This window comes from Fusarium solani (genome assembly GCF_023522795.1).
Source record: "Fusarium solani strain SB1 chromosome Unknown bctg00000000, whole genome shotgun sequence".
In the NCBI taxonomy this organism is placed as follows: domain Eukaryota; kingdom Fungi; phylum Ascomycota; class Sordariomycetes; order Hypocreales; family Nectriaceae; genus Fusarium; species Fusarium solani.
Window position 1 is genome coordinate 2,082,361 of NW_027072157.1, and position 13,959 is coordinate 2,096,319.

Consider the following 13,959-nt stretch of genomic DNA (forward strand, 5'->3'; position numbering starts at 1 on the left):
CCCGTGATGGCCAATCTCTTGTGCTATAGACCCGTCTGACCGCTGTGACTGAGTGAGGTCATAATGCGGGTAGCGAGCTCACGGCCTCGAAAATCAGATCAGCTCCATCCATCAAAAAACTCCCCAGCATCCACTTCCATTATTACGGTACGGTACATTACTTCAGGCCATTATCGAGAAAATTTCTTCCAGGTCACAAAGTGATCTTCCTTGCGTGGGCCTGCCCTGTTCCATGGACAGTCCAAGCTCCCGTCTTCTGCGCCGCAATTTGACTAGGTAGAGAGACACCTTGTTTCCATGTCCGGGCTGTCAGTCAACACATTCCAGGCGCCAACGGCACCTTATTAACCTTGGTACATTTACCTAGATACAATCCCCTTGCTGCATGTCTCGCATCATCCATCATCACTCTCTGTGTCTTTCCCTCTAGGATCCCATGTCCCCCTGTTCCGTGCTGTGCCCTCTTGGCAGGCCATCGTCCCCCCGGCCTGCCATGCGGCCTCCCCTTGCCATGTATGTGCCCGGGTTCCCAGGCTCCCTGTCGTGCGGGCGGCGATTCCAGTTGCGAAGAGGGCCTTGTCGATCGGCCAAGTGGGCAAAACCGACACCATCAAGGAGCGATGCAACCGAGCCCTGAAGATCAACTCGGGGTCGCTGTTGAAGATAAGCACCGACAATTTCAGATGCCCGTTTCAAGGCTCAAAGACCCTATGCCCAGCGAGCGGTCGTTGGTGACATTCACACGTAAAGTCTCCGCTAGAAGAGCATATCCCATCATCCATCCATACCAAGATGCAACACAAACCCCCACATTCTCGTCTCAAGCCTCGTCGCGTTGCCCAGGTCCTGCCAAAGCCCAGTTCGTCCACCAGGGAGACGGGTCAAGCCACTTTCGCATCCATCCATACATCACGGGCTAGTGTCCATCACCACCTCGGCGCACGACCAGGCTTGTCAAAAGGCCATGTGCCACTCGGCCACTCTCCATCCAGAGATCAACGTCTTTCTTCAACTGATCGTGATCGTTTTGCCTAGACCCGGCGTGGTTACGCTGCACTTTCGAGGTGGCTAGTCCGATCCAGGGCCTAGACGACGCCAACTCTTGACTGGCCTCGAGATGGCTTGGATTGCTTGGATAACTGGGCGTTGGATTGTGCCAATCAACAAGTCATGGCTCAGAGACGGCTTCGTGCCACACAACCATTACAGACAATGGACGTCACCCGCCTGATATATCACGTCCACTCTCGTTTAATTAGGAGAGCCTGCAACCTCGTCTCTGCCGCCAACGGGAGGATGAGGAGATTCGACAGCAACTTCTCGTCAAGTTGCAGTACAGTACACGACAAGACAAGACGCCTCGCATGGATTCAGCTCGCTGCTCAGCCTGTCGGATCTAGAGCCCGATGGAAAAAGAAAGCAGATGTCAAAGCGGGTGTTGAACTAGCAGTCCTAGTCCCAACGCCCAGATGCACAACGAGATGGCGTCCATGAGAACCACCTTGTGCATCAAGGAGAAGCGAGCCTAGGTCCCTTATCCTTATCTCTGGACATACGCAACTAAGTAGTATTTCCTCGTCGGCATATTAGCCTCCGTCGTCGACGAGAATGTTCCGCGTGAGTCGTCATTTCCAACCCGCCTCAGCGCTTGTCACTTCTGGCTTCACCCGCATTCGAGCCCGGGATGCTAATCCTGCCTGCGTATGCGAGTCGAGTCCACTTCCCACGTGCCGGCGGCTTTTTGCGCTTGTGCTCTCTCTCTCTCTTTCTTTGGTTGACGTCTAACAAAACCGTCCAACTGCCGTGCATGCGTTGCGTTGCGTTGCGCGTGCGTGACTCGATATTGTCTGACCTATGGGAGAATTGCGTCCGAGTCTGCGGCGCAACCTTGTCGGGAGACATGTCAGTTCTCGACCGGCGACTGTGCAACACGCGATATCGCGACTCCGACTGCAGGGAGGCGCCTTGCACATCCAGTCGACTGAGCTGAGGCGAGCGTGATTGTCTTGTCTTGTTCCTGATGTTCTTCGCCCGCCCAGCATTAGGTTTCCCCATTACTTCCAGGTTCTGCCCCTGCCAACCCCAACATCTGGGGTTCCGGACGAGCCGTTTAAGCCAACATCTACAAGTACAGGTTTCTGAAACGAAGACCGTTAAACGGGGACGCACCCGGTCCATCACGGCCGGCTCATCCGACGCAGTGTGGTGCACCCGGTATATGTAGGCTGCCACCCTTGCCCTCGGTTGATTCCGGTGCCAGGTTCTAAACCTGCTTGAATGATCAACTCCTCCGTGTCAAGTCGGGGCTGAGCCCCAGAGGTTGACGCATTGATGCTACTCAGTCTTCCATGTTCACCGTCAACCCCTTGCGACAGGCCAGGGGTTGCTCGGCCAATAGCTTGACTACCTTGTTTCTATAGGGGAGGGCGTACGTATGCTGATCTCAGCGTCGCTGAAACTAGCATGTGAAACTATAGCACATGGTGCGATATACGCTTTGCTTCTGTATTTAGATGCTTAGCATACCTGCTACTAATAGATCGTGTTTCGTCACCTCTATATCATTATGCTGCGTTCCATGCTTGTTGCCGAGATGATCAGGTCAGTTACACGGGGAGTTGTCATGCCAGGTGAGAAAAGACTCTTGACGAGTATCATGTTCAGCGCATTTCCCCAGGTATTGCCTCCATCGCATGATGTTTACACATGTGCAAATCTCATTCCCTCAAGTCCCCAGACAACCCTCAGTTCTGCCCAGTCCGCGGCGCAACCAACGTAGATGTCCCGACGTGGATGGTCTCTCCAACACCCGCTTCCGCGCGGCCACGCTCGTGAAACACGCCCGATTCGTCAATGTACCAGTCCTTGGGCTTCCTGTCTATGAGCATGCCCCGGGTTCCCAGCGCCTCAATCACGCGTGTCACCTATTCAATCGAGTCTTGAGGTGGGAGGTCTGAGCCATCGGGGACGCTCCCAGGGGCGTGGATGGCGGATGGGTCAGGAGTTGGGATCGAATTGATAATGTCGGGAAGGTGCTGTTCGGCGTCCTTCTTCCAGATGAAGCCGACGGGTGCATCGGTGGCCAGGTGAGTGTGGCGCCCCAGGTTGGCGTATTGAGTGACGCTGAGCCTGTATTTGCTGGAGCCTGGCCAGCGATGGGTCTCGTAGAGGATACCGGCGAGTGAAGAATCCTCGGAGGTCTGGATGAAGATGGCGCTTCTGATTTCTTCATCCGGTCGAGGGCTAATTCCATCGTCACATGTGCCTCCTTCGTCTGCGGGAACACCAACAGTGAAGTCAACGATACGCACAACGTAGATGTGCTCGAGCCAAGGCGGTTCCGTTGCGAAGAAACCCCGTAAGCGTCCCCAGGCCACATAGTCCACCTTATCAGCAGCCATAGTCGATACTGAACGAGTGCTTCGGGGAGAGGATTGGAGTGGCTGCTTGGTGATTAGGATGGGGAGTTGGTGCCTTGACAACGAGGGAGTGACATGAACTCGTTTCTTGTGCCGTAGTGGTAGTGTAGGCACAGTTTCTGTCGCGAAGTATCCTAGGCTTGGAAGAGGAAGTTGTGGGCGAAAGGCAGAGAAGGTGGAAGGGAAGTGTTGCTCGTTGGGTGAGTTGTTTGTGTGAAGGCAGAGAGTTGTCGGGGGCAGGAGCATACGCCAGCGCATTATCTCTATTGAGGGCTATTGAGGGTTATTGACAAGCGTGAATGAGCCGAATTAGGTGAATTTGGGCGTTTGTTTTCCACAACAGGCAAACGGGTAAAGCTCTAGATTGTTCTGCCTGGTGGACATTGCATCGGCAGGTGCCAACACCCGGCAAGAGCATCACGAGGCCTTGAACCCCATTCGAAGAGAAGCTGTCTATCAAAAGATCAGAAAGACTCACTTCATTCATTTAGTAGCTTGAATTTCATTATATACAGACTGTAATCGTCTTATGACTTCAGTATCAGCTCCAACAATAGGTTCGAGACTATGCCTCCCGAGTTCACTCGCAACTCACTTCCCGAAGCAAGTATATGGTCACAGCCAAGTCAATACTGGAGAATGCTGCCATTACTGGGACAAATTACAAGTTATAAATCAGCGTAATCTTCTACACTACTTACCCGCTCTCAACAAAAACATGCAAGAGCCAGCAGTGAGACAAGAACCTTGAAGGGTGAGGTTGGAGTACGTATCTCTTAGCGTGGTGGATCGTGAACCCAAATCCGTGATGTCATTGGACTTGCCCTGGCTGTCCCAAGCTCCCCAAGCTCCTCAACGACAACCTCCCCGCAAACAACCCCCAGACACGATTGGCAACCCGACACCCTCCAGGAACCTCGCGTATCCCTAGAGCAGCTTCAATTGACCCTCGCAAAATGGCCTTCCGAGCTTCTTTCCGCCGCGCCGCCCTCGCCAGGCCCGCCACCGTCGCACGCAGCTTCCACTCGACCCCTCGAGCTATGGTCCGCGTCGGCCAGGAGATCCCCGACCTCGACGTCCTGGTCGAGGACTCGCCCGGAAACAAGGTCAACCTCGCCGAGGAGTTCAAGTCGGGCAACGGCTACATCGTCGGCGTCCCCGCCGCCTTCTCCGGCACCTGCTCCAGCAAGCATGTACCCTCGTACATGAACCACCCCAAGCTCAAGGAGGCCGGCCAGGTCTTTGTCGTGTCTGTCAACGACCCCTTCGTGTGAGTTTCCTGGCTCAAATTATATTTCGGCCTCGTTGCGTGCCCGATGCTGATTTCATTCCGCAGTATGAAGGCCTGGAGCGAGCAGCTGGATCCCGCCAAGCAGACCGGAGTGAGTAAATGAATCTTACTACGGGCATGTGTTTTTTTGAGTTAACTCATTCCACAGATTCGGTTCCTCGGTGACCCTACTGGAGAGTTTACCAAGGCTCTAGATCTCGGTTTTGATGCGTACGCCATTTTCGGTGGTATGCGAGGTAAACGCTATGCTCTCAAGGTTGAGGACGGCAAGGTCAAGGAGGCGCATGTCGAGCCTGACAACACTGGAAGCAGTGGTAAGTCATCATTCGGTGATATCGGCTCCGTTCCGGCTCCGCGGCTAACATCGTTACCATCCAGTGTCCATGGCCGAGCAGGTGCTGGGTTAAGTACGGGACATGGTGCCAGTGCGAACCTCCAACTCCAGTGCCGTCTGCATGGCATATGTATAACTGCAGATAGAATCCGTCCAGTGAATTGGAAATTGATGCAGGATACTTCTTTGACCTTGCTTCCACTCCTCCCATTCGCCAGTCTACCACATGAATCCGAGCTTCAGTCACTGCAATGACATCTTCACTACAGAGCACAGCTCATGGACCCGATGAGACCAGATTTCTCGGTCAGTTACCTTGGTTGGTTGCCTTGGTTGTGACATTTGATGCCGGGAATACCTTCCAATTTGGTCCATTTTGGGGTGCGTTGTATTGTTCAGCCAGGTCCACCAGTACCAGTGAAGGGCACTCTAAGTGTATGCTGTGGATGAGAGTGGCGGAAAGTATATGGTCCGGACGGGTCTATGATAGCACCTCGAGCTTATTATGCGTGCTGTGTTTGAATCCATTGGCCCACGTTGACTCTTGCTAGACAATAAAGCACCAGCTCTGGTCAAGCTTTGAGTACACAACACCTAAGTTGGGATTGAGTTTGCTCAGTGAACGTCACTTGGCGACAACACCCAGTGATAATATGCTTCTTGGTTATTGTGTTTTGTCTCATTGGTGGCTGTATCGCATTTGCGGTGAGGATGTTTTGATGTGATGGTTGAATTAACAACAACTGATTCCTGAGCACCGATGTAAGTGAACACACACCCTTTGAAGTCACATAGCATGCCACTAGACACTAGACCGAATCTGCGCAGAGGAGATTCTTTAACTCTACGTACTCGCATGCCAAAAGCAACAAAATTACCCTAGCTAGCTACTTTGGACAAGAGTATGAAGACCAGTGTTCGTGATGTTGTTGTCTACCCTGCATCTCAGCCGAAATGAGTTTCAACCATATTCAGCCTCCTCGCCCAAACCGGAGTGCACAACTCTGTCATTGGTTTATACAGTTTATACAGTAGCCAATTCGCCACTAACTGAAGCCATTGGTCGATCATTCGAGACGTTTTTCAGTGAAGCCAACCGAGTTTGGGATGAAAAACACTCAAGTCTTACGATAGCCGTGGAGTTACATCCACGCCAAGACAGGAAATTACCTCTCAACAAACAACTCACCAACCTCCTCTTCAGTTGTATTTCACAAGTGGCGAGACATTACGGTGATTAATCACAATAGTATTGCGAGCTGGTGACATGTCACAGGGGCTCAATTGAAGTCTCAAGGCAGAGTGATATTACAGTCACAGCATTGAGAAAAGCCCGTCATCAATATCACGCGGAAATACCGCGTCGCGCCTCGGCTCTAACAGACAGAAGCAAGGAACTCCCGAGGCTCTAGAGCCGCCCTGGCCCGAGATGACGATCGCCGCGTGCGGCCCCGCGAAAGCTCGGATGGGTGAGAGCTCTCTTGGTCGTTTTCGAGCCAAAGCTGTGGCGACAAATGAGAGGCCGTCGCAAGGGGAGCGGGCTCGTCACGAACAGGGGAAAGCTAATTGCGGTTTTGGGACGCGTCTGGGACGTGATATCCTGCCTGAGTGGACGGGTTAAGCGCGCAGCAAGGAAAAGCATTGGGCAGTTTCTTCCCTCGTCAAGGCGAATCGGAGCGGCATGGTGACGGCCGCGTGCGACCCGGGCCTAGTCCCGAGGGCGCCGAGTATGACGGGAGAAGGGCTCTAGAATTCGAGCTGTGACTTGTGTGATAGTAGGTGATATCTCTAGGGGTACGAGTCGTGTTGCGGTGATAGTGACGAGGAGGATGATGGAAACAGGTCCGTGACGGGCGTCCGTGTCGAGGAGCTGAAAGGGATGACGGAGCAATACGAGCCCCGAGACCGACCGTCCGTCCGGGCAAAAGGTGAGGCTGCTCAAGTTACTGGGCAGCAGATGTCAATGTCAGAAAGGGAGAATGTCGCGTGCATGTTGGGAGCAAGCAGTTCGAAGTGGTGCCAGGCTGGCAGCGCAGGTGGGCTGATGAGTGGGAGACAAAAGTCAACAACTTTTGGAACAGAGGAGGCACGCGAATACGGCTTCGTAGGTTTTCCTCCGCTGCCATGCAAAGACGCCCGCAATCTCTGTCAAGCCAGACGGACCTTTGCTTGCCTGATGGCACATCCAGGGCTTGCAGCCAGCGACGCCAACATACAGCACAGCCAAGGTGAGGCGGACAGGCCGATTCTAGGGGTGCAGACCTGACCCTCGATGCAATTCATCGGGCTTTGATGCGATCCATCCATCCATTACCTTGCCTGGCAACTCTGATACATCTGTTGAGACGACAACGTGTCAAGCCCAAGCACAACCCATACAATAGAGGTGGCCAGGCCAGACCGACCGACGTTGGGCCCCCTCAGGCCTAGACTTGTCCGTCCCCGTAGATCATACAGGGCGCCTACGTGCATCGCGTTGTGATGTGGGATGATTGGGATGCCATCAACGCATGGCGCATGTGTTCCGTCATCACCGTAATCTATCACATGTGGCAAGGGGACGGCAGAGATGAATGCGTCATGGCTTTGGAGAGCAGAGAAAGAAGTTGTGTGAGCCTCTTGGGCATGGCCAATCGGAAGATTATTGAGATGGGTGCGTTGTTTGTCCAATCGATCCTTGAAGCCTCGGCGTGTTTGAGCGGCCATGCCGTTGATGCTCCCGCCTTTCAGAAGCTGGCAGCCCAACCCCATCCTCATCTCATTCACACTGAAGCCCATCCACACCCATGGGGCCAACCACATCAACACCTCCCTACGTAGACCGTAGACCATCCCCCCTCCATGAATGCAATGTTCGATGGCCCAAGGACGCCAAAGACACAGGCATACACACCACCACGCGGTAGAGCCCCACCACCCGAGACGTGCGAAACATGGCGGGGAGCTATAACGGCAGCAGATATGACTGTACAGCAGGAGAAGGAGGTAGAAGCAAGCAGCAGCAGCAAGCAGCAGCTTTACATGCGATGCGTGAGAAGAGGCACAACCGACAACGCACCAACGTAGCACCCCCCCATCGTCCTCGCTGGCTGGTCTCCAGTCTGACCTGACTTGTGCAGTCGAGCTTGTATGCCTTGATACAGACGCGTCAACGTATGCCATTGTCCGTCTTGACCGGAAAACCCATTAGTGAGCAGGTAATGTACGCGCCGCGTCCACGCGTTGAAAATTGGCCCTCAGAGAGGCAGAATCAGAGGCCCACGGACCCTTCGGCAGGTCGTCCCGCACATCCATCCCAACGAGGTGCTACGACCGTGCCACCTTGATCCACAGGGCCAGGATCCACGGCCACTCACCGACTCATAGCGCTCACGTACGAACTGCTGCGGCCGGCATCCAAGGCCCCATCCCATCCCCTCGACACGGTCGGTACATAGGTTGTTGATGACAGGGCTCGAACGGCAGTGGCATTGGATCCATCCATGGGATTGGAAGCGAGCGTCGGGTGCCTCTGCATGATATCTGCTGCCCTCGACAGCTTCAAGTCCCAGCACGGCACTCAACTCCCCTCCTCGGGCGTCTGGTTTGTAAAAAAGCTGGCATCAATGCAGTTAGCTGGCACCAGCAACCAGCAGACACGGACTCGGAACCAGCACTCGCAGATCCGAGCGAGTTGTGTGGAGCTGCCATTACAGTACTGTGCAGTACCGTGACTGCCTGCCTGACTGCGTGAATGAGCCACAGGCCATGGCAAAAAGCCAAAACAAAATCAAGCACACGAGGCTGGCATTGCATTTGTCTCTGATGAGATGTGACCAGTGACGGAGGTGTCCAGATCGCCGGATTCAGGTTCGGCACACCGACATTTCTAATTCGTCTCTTGGTGATCGATACTCTCGATCCCTGGGTGGCTGCTACTGTGCGGCTGCTACCTTGCTCTGCCAGCGCCAGCCCAGCCTGCTTGCTTGGTCTGTTTCGCTGCCGTGCAAGTGACCGAAAAGAGGCGAATTTCGCGTCGTCACGTGGAGCCGAGTTGGTCCTTGGGTGTGTGTGATTTCACGCCTAACTCCATGCTAGCCCAGATCAGAGAAACCCGACGCCACGAGCGGTTCCGGCGCTGGAGCCCAACCCAGTCACAGCAACACGGGACGGAGCAAAGTAATGGATTTGGGAGAGCCTGCTGAGGCCAGCATCAGGAGCAGCAGCAACACCAGCAGTAGCAAGCAAGCAAGCAGCAACACCCTGAATGAGTCCAGGTCCAGGATCTGTCGTCAAAGTCCCGCCCAGCCAGCCTTGATGGGGTGGAAATCGATAGCGTATCGATAGGGGATGCTGAGGCTGGAGCCATGTTGGCGCTGTGAACCAACACTCAAAATGTGAGACAAGTCACATCGAACGGCAGCACGTCGACATCCATCATCGGCAGGACGCTCACTGTAACGGCCAGCCCCGTGAGTCAACAAAGCCCAGCCCAGCCCAGTCACCGCTTGTCGTGGTCCAGAGCAGGACAGGCTGCCTCTGACCTCATTCTAGCTTCGGTACTTTGGAGCTTCAGCTTCAGCTCCAACAAGCTCACTCCAAGCTTCCCAGCAGCTTCAGCGACACGGCCTTGTGTCCCCCGTCGTCCGCCGGAAGGTTAAAAAAAGTCTTGGGGCTAATTTTAGTCCCCGAGCCGGATTGCCAGCTCATCCACACACCATCCATCGTGGGCGGTGATCGGCCGACAAGAAGGAGGGGGTGAAGGCAGCTCGAGCTTGGTTGCAAGTTCTGTCGTCACCGGTTTTGCAACACCCACGCAGGCAGCCTGTTGCTGGAGCAGAGGCATCAAGGAGACAACAAGTTGGGAGAAGCGGTCAGGGACCAGCCTGAGAAACCGAGGAAAAACAAGAGTGGCTGAGCAAGCTAAAAAGGACGAGGCAAAAAACAAGACAATACGAGACAAGCCCAAAATCATTTTTTGGCTCCTGCGAGCGGCCCATTTTTGCTGAGCGTTTCGTAATCACCCCCCCGTCCTGCATTCCAAGGTGAGAATTGCAGAGGGGAAAAAAGAGTTGAACGAAGAGCGGGGTCAGTCGTGAGGGAGACGGAAGGCAGGACATGGAGCGCGTCAGATAAAGGGATGTATCCAAGATCTGATACTTGGGGCACCGGATCACGGCTCACGGCTCACGGGCCAGGGCCATCGAGGGTAGTGCTGCCGGGAGGAAGAGAGATAGAATGGAAGACAAGTCGGTGCCCGAGACTATCATGACTTGAAGCTTGCAGATGAGCCAAAAACTACCTGATATTGACTGATGTCGAGCAGCTGGCCAACAAAAAGCCGCAATTCACAGGTCAAGGTGAAAAGCTCTCTGCCCGTGGTGCGGTACGGTGCGGGAAACCGTCAGCCGGAGCCCGAGGCCGAGCCAAGACCAGCCCAAAAAAATCTCCCCTCACACCCCCCTGGACTGCTGCCTCAGGACTCAAAGGTTCAGCCCTTGCGTCACGCTATGCCCCTCGAATCAGATTTCGGCCTCACACCCCAGCCACCTATGCGAGCCCCACCCAAGGTTGCTTCCGCCAGTCACAAGTCTACAAAGAGTCTGGAGCCCGCCCCTCAAATCATCTCGTCGCATTTCCCTCGTCCTTTCTCGCGGCCTTTCCTCCTTCACGGCCAATCAATCTTCCTGCTCTCCTTCTCATCCACTCAGCAAGCAATCAGATTCGTCCCAGGCCTCGAAACACTTAATTGTGTCTACTGGCCAGCCATTCACAAATCGCATCCAATCTCGCCTTGATTGGATCCCACGCGCGCGCGCAAACGCTCCCGTGAACCGCGACCGATAAACGCTCTGCCCTTGCTTTCCAGTTGGCCCGTCCGAGAGACAAGCTTCTGCCTCCGCCCGCCTTGAGCTTCTACCATTCGCTCATCGCGCGCCGAACCGCCCCAAACGGTAATGCACGACGCCCAGAAACTGTAGTTATACTACAGTTTCTAAAAGCTTGTTCACCAATAGGACTAACATGCGCCTTATCGACAACAGATATCCTCACCTCACCTCAATCAATAGCTTGGTGTCGATACTCGTGCTGTTCTTCAGCCGCGAATTCCATCGCCCAACTCCTACCCAACAGCCAACCTACCTACGTTTCAGGTTGTTTCTTTTCAGCTCCAAGGGTGTTTTTCAGCTCTCCGCTTAAACGTCCTGGGTCTCTTACGTCTGCTAAGCCAAAAAGGCCTGCTGCGCAACAACTGCCGCGTTGCCGCGTTACCCTCCCCTCTTGGTCTGCACCACTCGCCCATTCACGCATTCCACACAAACTCTCACATATCTGAATCAACTCCCAACCCCCTCTTATCCTGTCTTACCTCTCCACACCCGGCTCTACTCTTTGACTCGACCGAGTCAAGGCCAGCGTTGCGACTTCGTGGGGCACTCGTCTCATACACGCGGCTGTCAGCGGACAATTGTTTTGAAAGTCTGACCAGACGCGTCGGGTCTCTTTACTTAGCGAGCTAGCATCGGGATCTCTCGCACCCTGGCCTTTTCTGACAAAGCGATTCCTCAGCCGTCACGGTCGCTTCCGGTTCGGACCATCTTTAGCCTGGCCCTTGCCGTCCGTCATCTGGTGGCCCGTCAGATAATTAATTACTTTACTGGCAAGGCTCACGCTGCCGCGCGACAAAACGACCGGCCCTCGTCACTCGCCCGAGACAGCCCACCCACCCCAAATCAAATCCACCACGCACCACCAGCAAATCAGCTCGCTTTTCTCACCTCGCTTCGCCTTTTCAACATCTCAACCACAAGGCCTATCATCGTCGCCAGCATCGTCTTGATCCTCTCCATTGGCCGCTTTGTCCGTCACCTGACGACTTCTGCCTGCGGATCCCGATTTACCCCAGATTCAACTCTCGTCTCAACTGGCCTTGTGTGAATCAAGGTCGTGCGAGTAAGCTCTGAGCGCGCCGAAGCTTCATACGTTTCCCGCTCATCAACCGTGCATCCGCGCCTCGTGTGCATCTGTCGGTTTCCTGCATCACAAAAGGTACGTAGAGCCGCTTCTGCTTGCTTTTCACTATATTCCCCAAGCTCCTCTTCCAGAGCACTTCCCTTTGAGGCCATCCCTCTTCATCTGGGCGCATACGCGACAGCGCGTCGTTCGCAGTTGGGGCAGGCAGTCAACCGTGTCAGCACACCCATCATTGTCTCTGCCTCGTCTCCAAAACGCGTCTTTTCTTTTTGGCATTTTCACTGGCGCGCATTTCTGCCGCTTGCCCACGGCTTACTCCAACCTTGGCCATTGCACTGCGCTGCACTGCATGGTTCTGGTGTCACTTACACAGACTCGACGTCGCCGATAATCTACCGCGTTTCATGCTGACAACGCGATCACAGCTGCCGCACCTCTGTCACGGCTTGAAATTCAAGCGAGGCACTCCTACACGCCATTGCTGTACGTACAAGTTTTTCCATTTTGGTTCTTTTACCCCCAGTGTTCTGGCAGAAGGGCGGTCGCGTGGAATTCGAGCACGCCCTCTTTCGTTTCGCCCGCCGCCGACCTGCCTGATTCAAACGTCACCGACCAGACATGCCACTCTGGTTTCCACTCCACCACATAAGCATCATCCCCTCTTCCCCACGAAACAGCCTACTCGGGTGTCCGCTTCGTGACACAGAGTCAATGATGTTGTTGAAAGAGATATTGTCCCCTGGTTCTCGCTTTCACCCATATCCTTGTCGTTCAGCCTTGATATGCACACCCGTCCCTTTGTTTGCGTCCCGTTCCTCTGGCCAGCCAATACCCCGCTCTGGCACCCTGTTGCAAGGCGCAGGGCCGCAGCTATCCAGAGTCCCGGAAGGGAATCGAGTCTCCGCCACCAACCAGCTTGGGCGCCGCCTTGCCTTGCCTCGATGCGAGTCCAACGGCGCTTATCTGGATGAGTGCAGCCCAAGGGCAGGCAGGTCGCTTCCCATGGCCATAGCGGACCGATTCAACCTCATCCGTCTCGGCATCGTCACTGACGATCAGACATGGGGTTGGCCAGGGACGTGACGAAAAGCGGTAGAAGCTGGAGTCGAGAGTACCAGTGTCTCTTGACATGGCCGTCACCAGTCTGCTCGGCGTAACAGGCTTCCCTCTGCTTTGAGGCCTCGAGTCAAAGCCCTTGCTTCCAACTCGAGGCCTGGCCAGCCTAGCACGCCGGGGTGGGCTGGTGGGCCCGCCTGTTGCATATTCCGTCATGCATGGGACTCTGGGCTGCCAACGCATCAAGAGTGGCTTTCCAGACGCGCATTTTGCACCCCTTCCCGCTCCCGTTGCCCGCCCCCGTTTTTCTTTCCACCGTCCCACCCCTTCATCCTAGCCTAGCATATATACAGCGTAGCTAACGCCTATGGTTGGACAGTTTTCTCCAGACAAAGCAACTGACCAGCCAGTGCTGTCTCTCGTCGCTCCTTGCCGTCTTCTCGGCTGCCATATTGTTCTCTTGCCTAAACGGCATCGCTTACTTCTCACGTGGCTGTGTGAACCGCCGCATCAGCCACTACAGGCAGTATCCAGCCACGACATCAGCTCGCATATGCTGTGGTTGACCGTCTGAGAGACCGCTTCTGCCCCATTTCAGCTTGCCACCTCGCACACGTATGCCCAATCACTTGGGTACGCCTTCTCCCAGATCTGTCGCGACTAGAGCATCTTGAAGAGAGGGCTCCTGACTCGACAGCCCAACTCTACCCAAGCCAAACAGCTGGACCTTAAACCCACAACTCTCCAACTCGGTTTCCCATTGCATCGCAACTATTCGTCATTTGCTTCTCTGTCGAACGGATTTTGGACGTCAGAATTGTTACGCGTCTTACATCTTTGGTCGAATCCAGCTCTAAACCCCAACACGCCATCAACGAATTGAAACGCGACGAGGACGCCTATCC

At 54.6% G+C, this 13,959-nt stretch overlaps 4 protein-coding genes across 4 annotated transcripts; 2 read left to right on the forward strand and 2 right to left on the reverse strand.

Moving 5' to 3' along the window:
• Positions 1-2,924: 2,924 nt before the first annotated feature.
• On the reverse strand, positions 2,925-3,677 carry MRS44_000644 (uncharacterized protein; the record flags this gene model as incomplete). The annotated part of the gene is made up of 1 exon (XM_046280664.2): positions 2,925-3,677. The coding sequence occupies one exon, from the start codon at positions 3,675-3,677 to the stop codon at positions 2,925-2,927; it is 753 nt and encodes a 250-aa protein (XP_046138542.2).
• A 698-nt stretch (positions 3,678-4,375) lies between these two features.
• Positions 4,376-5,117, forward strand: MRS44_000645 (uncharacterized protein; the record flags this gene model as incomplete). The annotated part of the gene is made up of 4 exons (XM_046283829.2): positions 4,376-4,689; positions 4,756-4,801; positions 4,859-5,024; positions 5,089-5,117. 4 exons carry the CDS (start codon positions 4,376-4,378, stop codon positions 5,115-5,117), a joined length of 555 nt encoding a protein of 184 aa, XP_046138543.1.
• A 5,221-nt stretch (positions 5,118-10,338) lies between these two features.
• On the forward strand, positions 10,339-10,821 carry MRS44_000646 (uncharacterized protein; the record flags this gene model as incomplete). The annotated part of the gene is made up of 1 exon (XM_065624141.1): positions 10,339-10,821. The coding sequence occupies one exon, from the start codon at positions 10,339-10,341 to the stop codon at positions 10,819-10,821; it is 483 nt and encodes a 160-aa protein (XP_065479857.1).
• A 2,047-nt stretch (positions 10,822-12,868) lies between these two features.
• MRS44_000647 (uncharacterized protein) lies at positions 12,869-13,505 on the reverse strand (the record flags this gene model as incomplete). Its single annotated transcript, XM_065624142.1, has 2 exons — positions 12,869-13,285; positions 13,458-13,505. The coding sequence occupies 2 exons, from the start codon at positions 13,503-13,505 to the stop codon at positions 12,869-12,871; spliced, it is 465 nt and encodes a 154-aa protein (XP_065479858.1).
• Between the last annotated feature and the right edge of the window lie 454 nt (positions 13,506-13,959).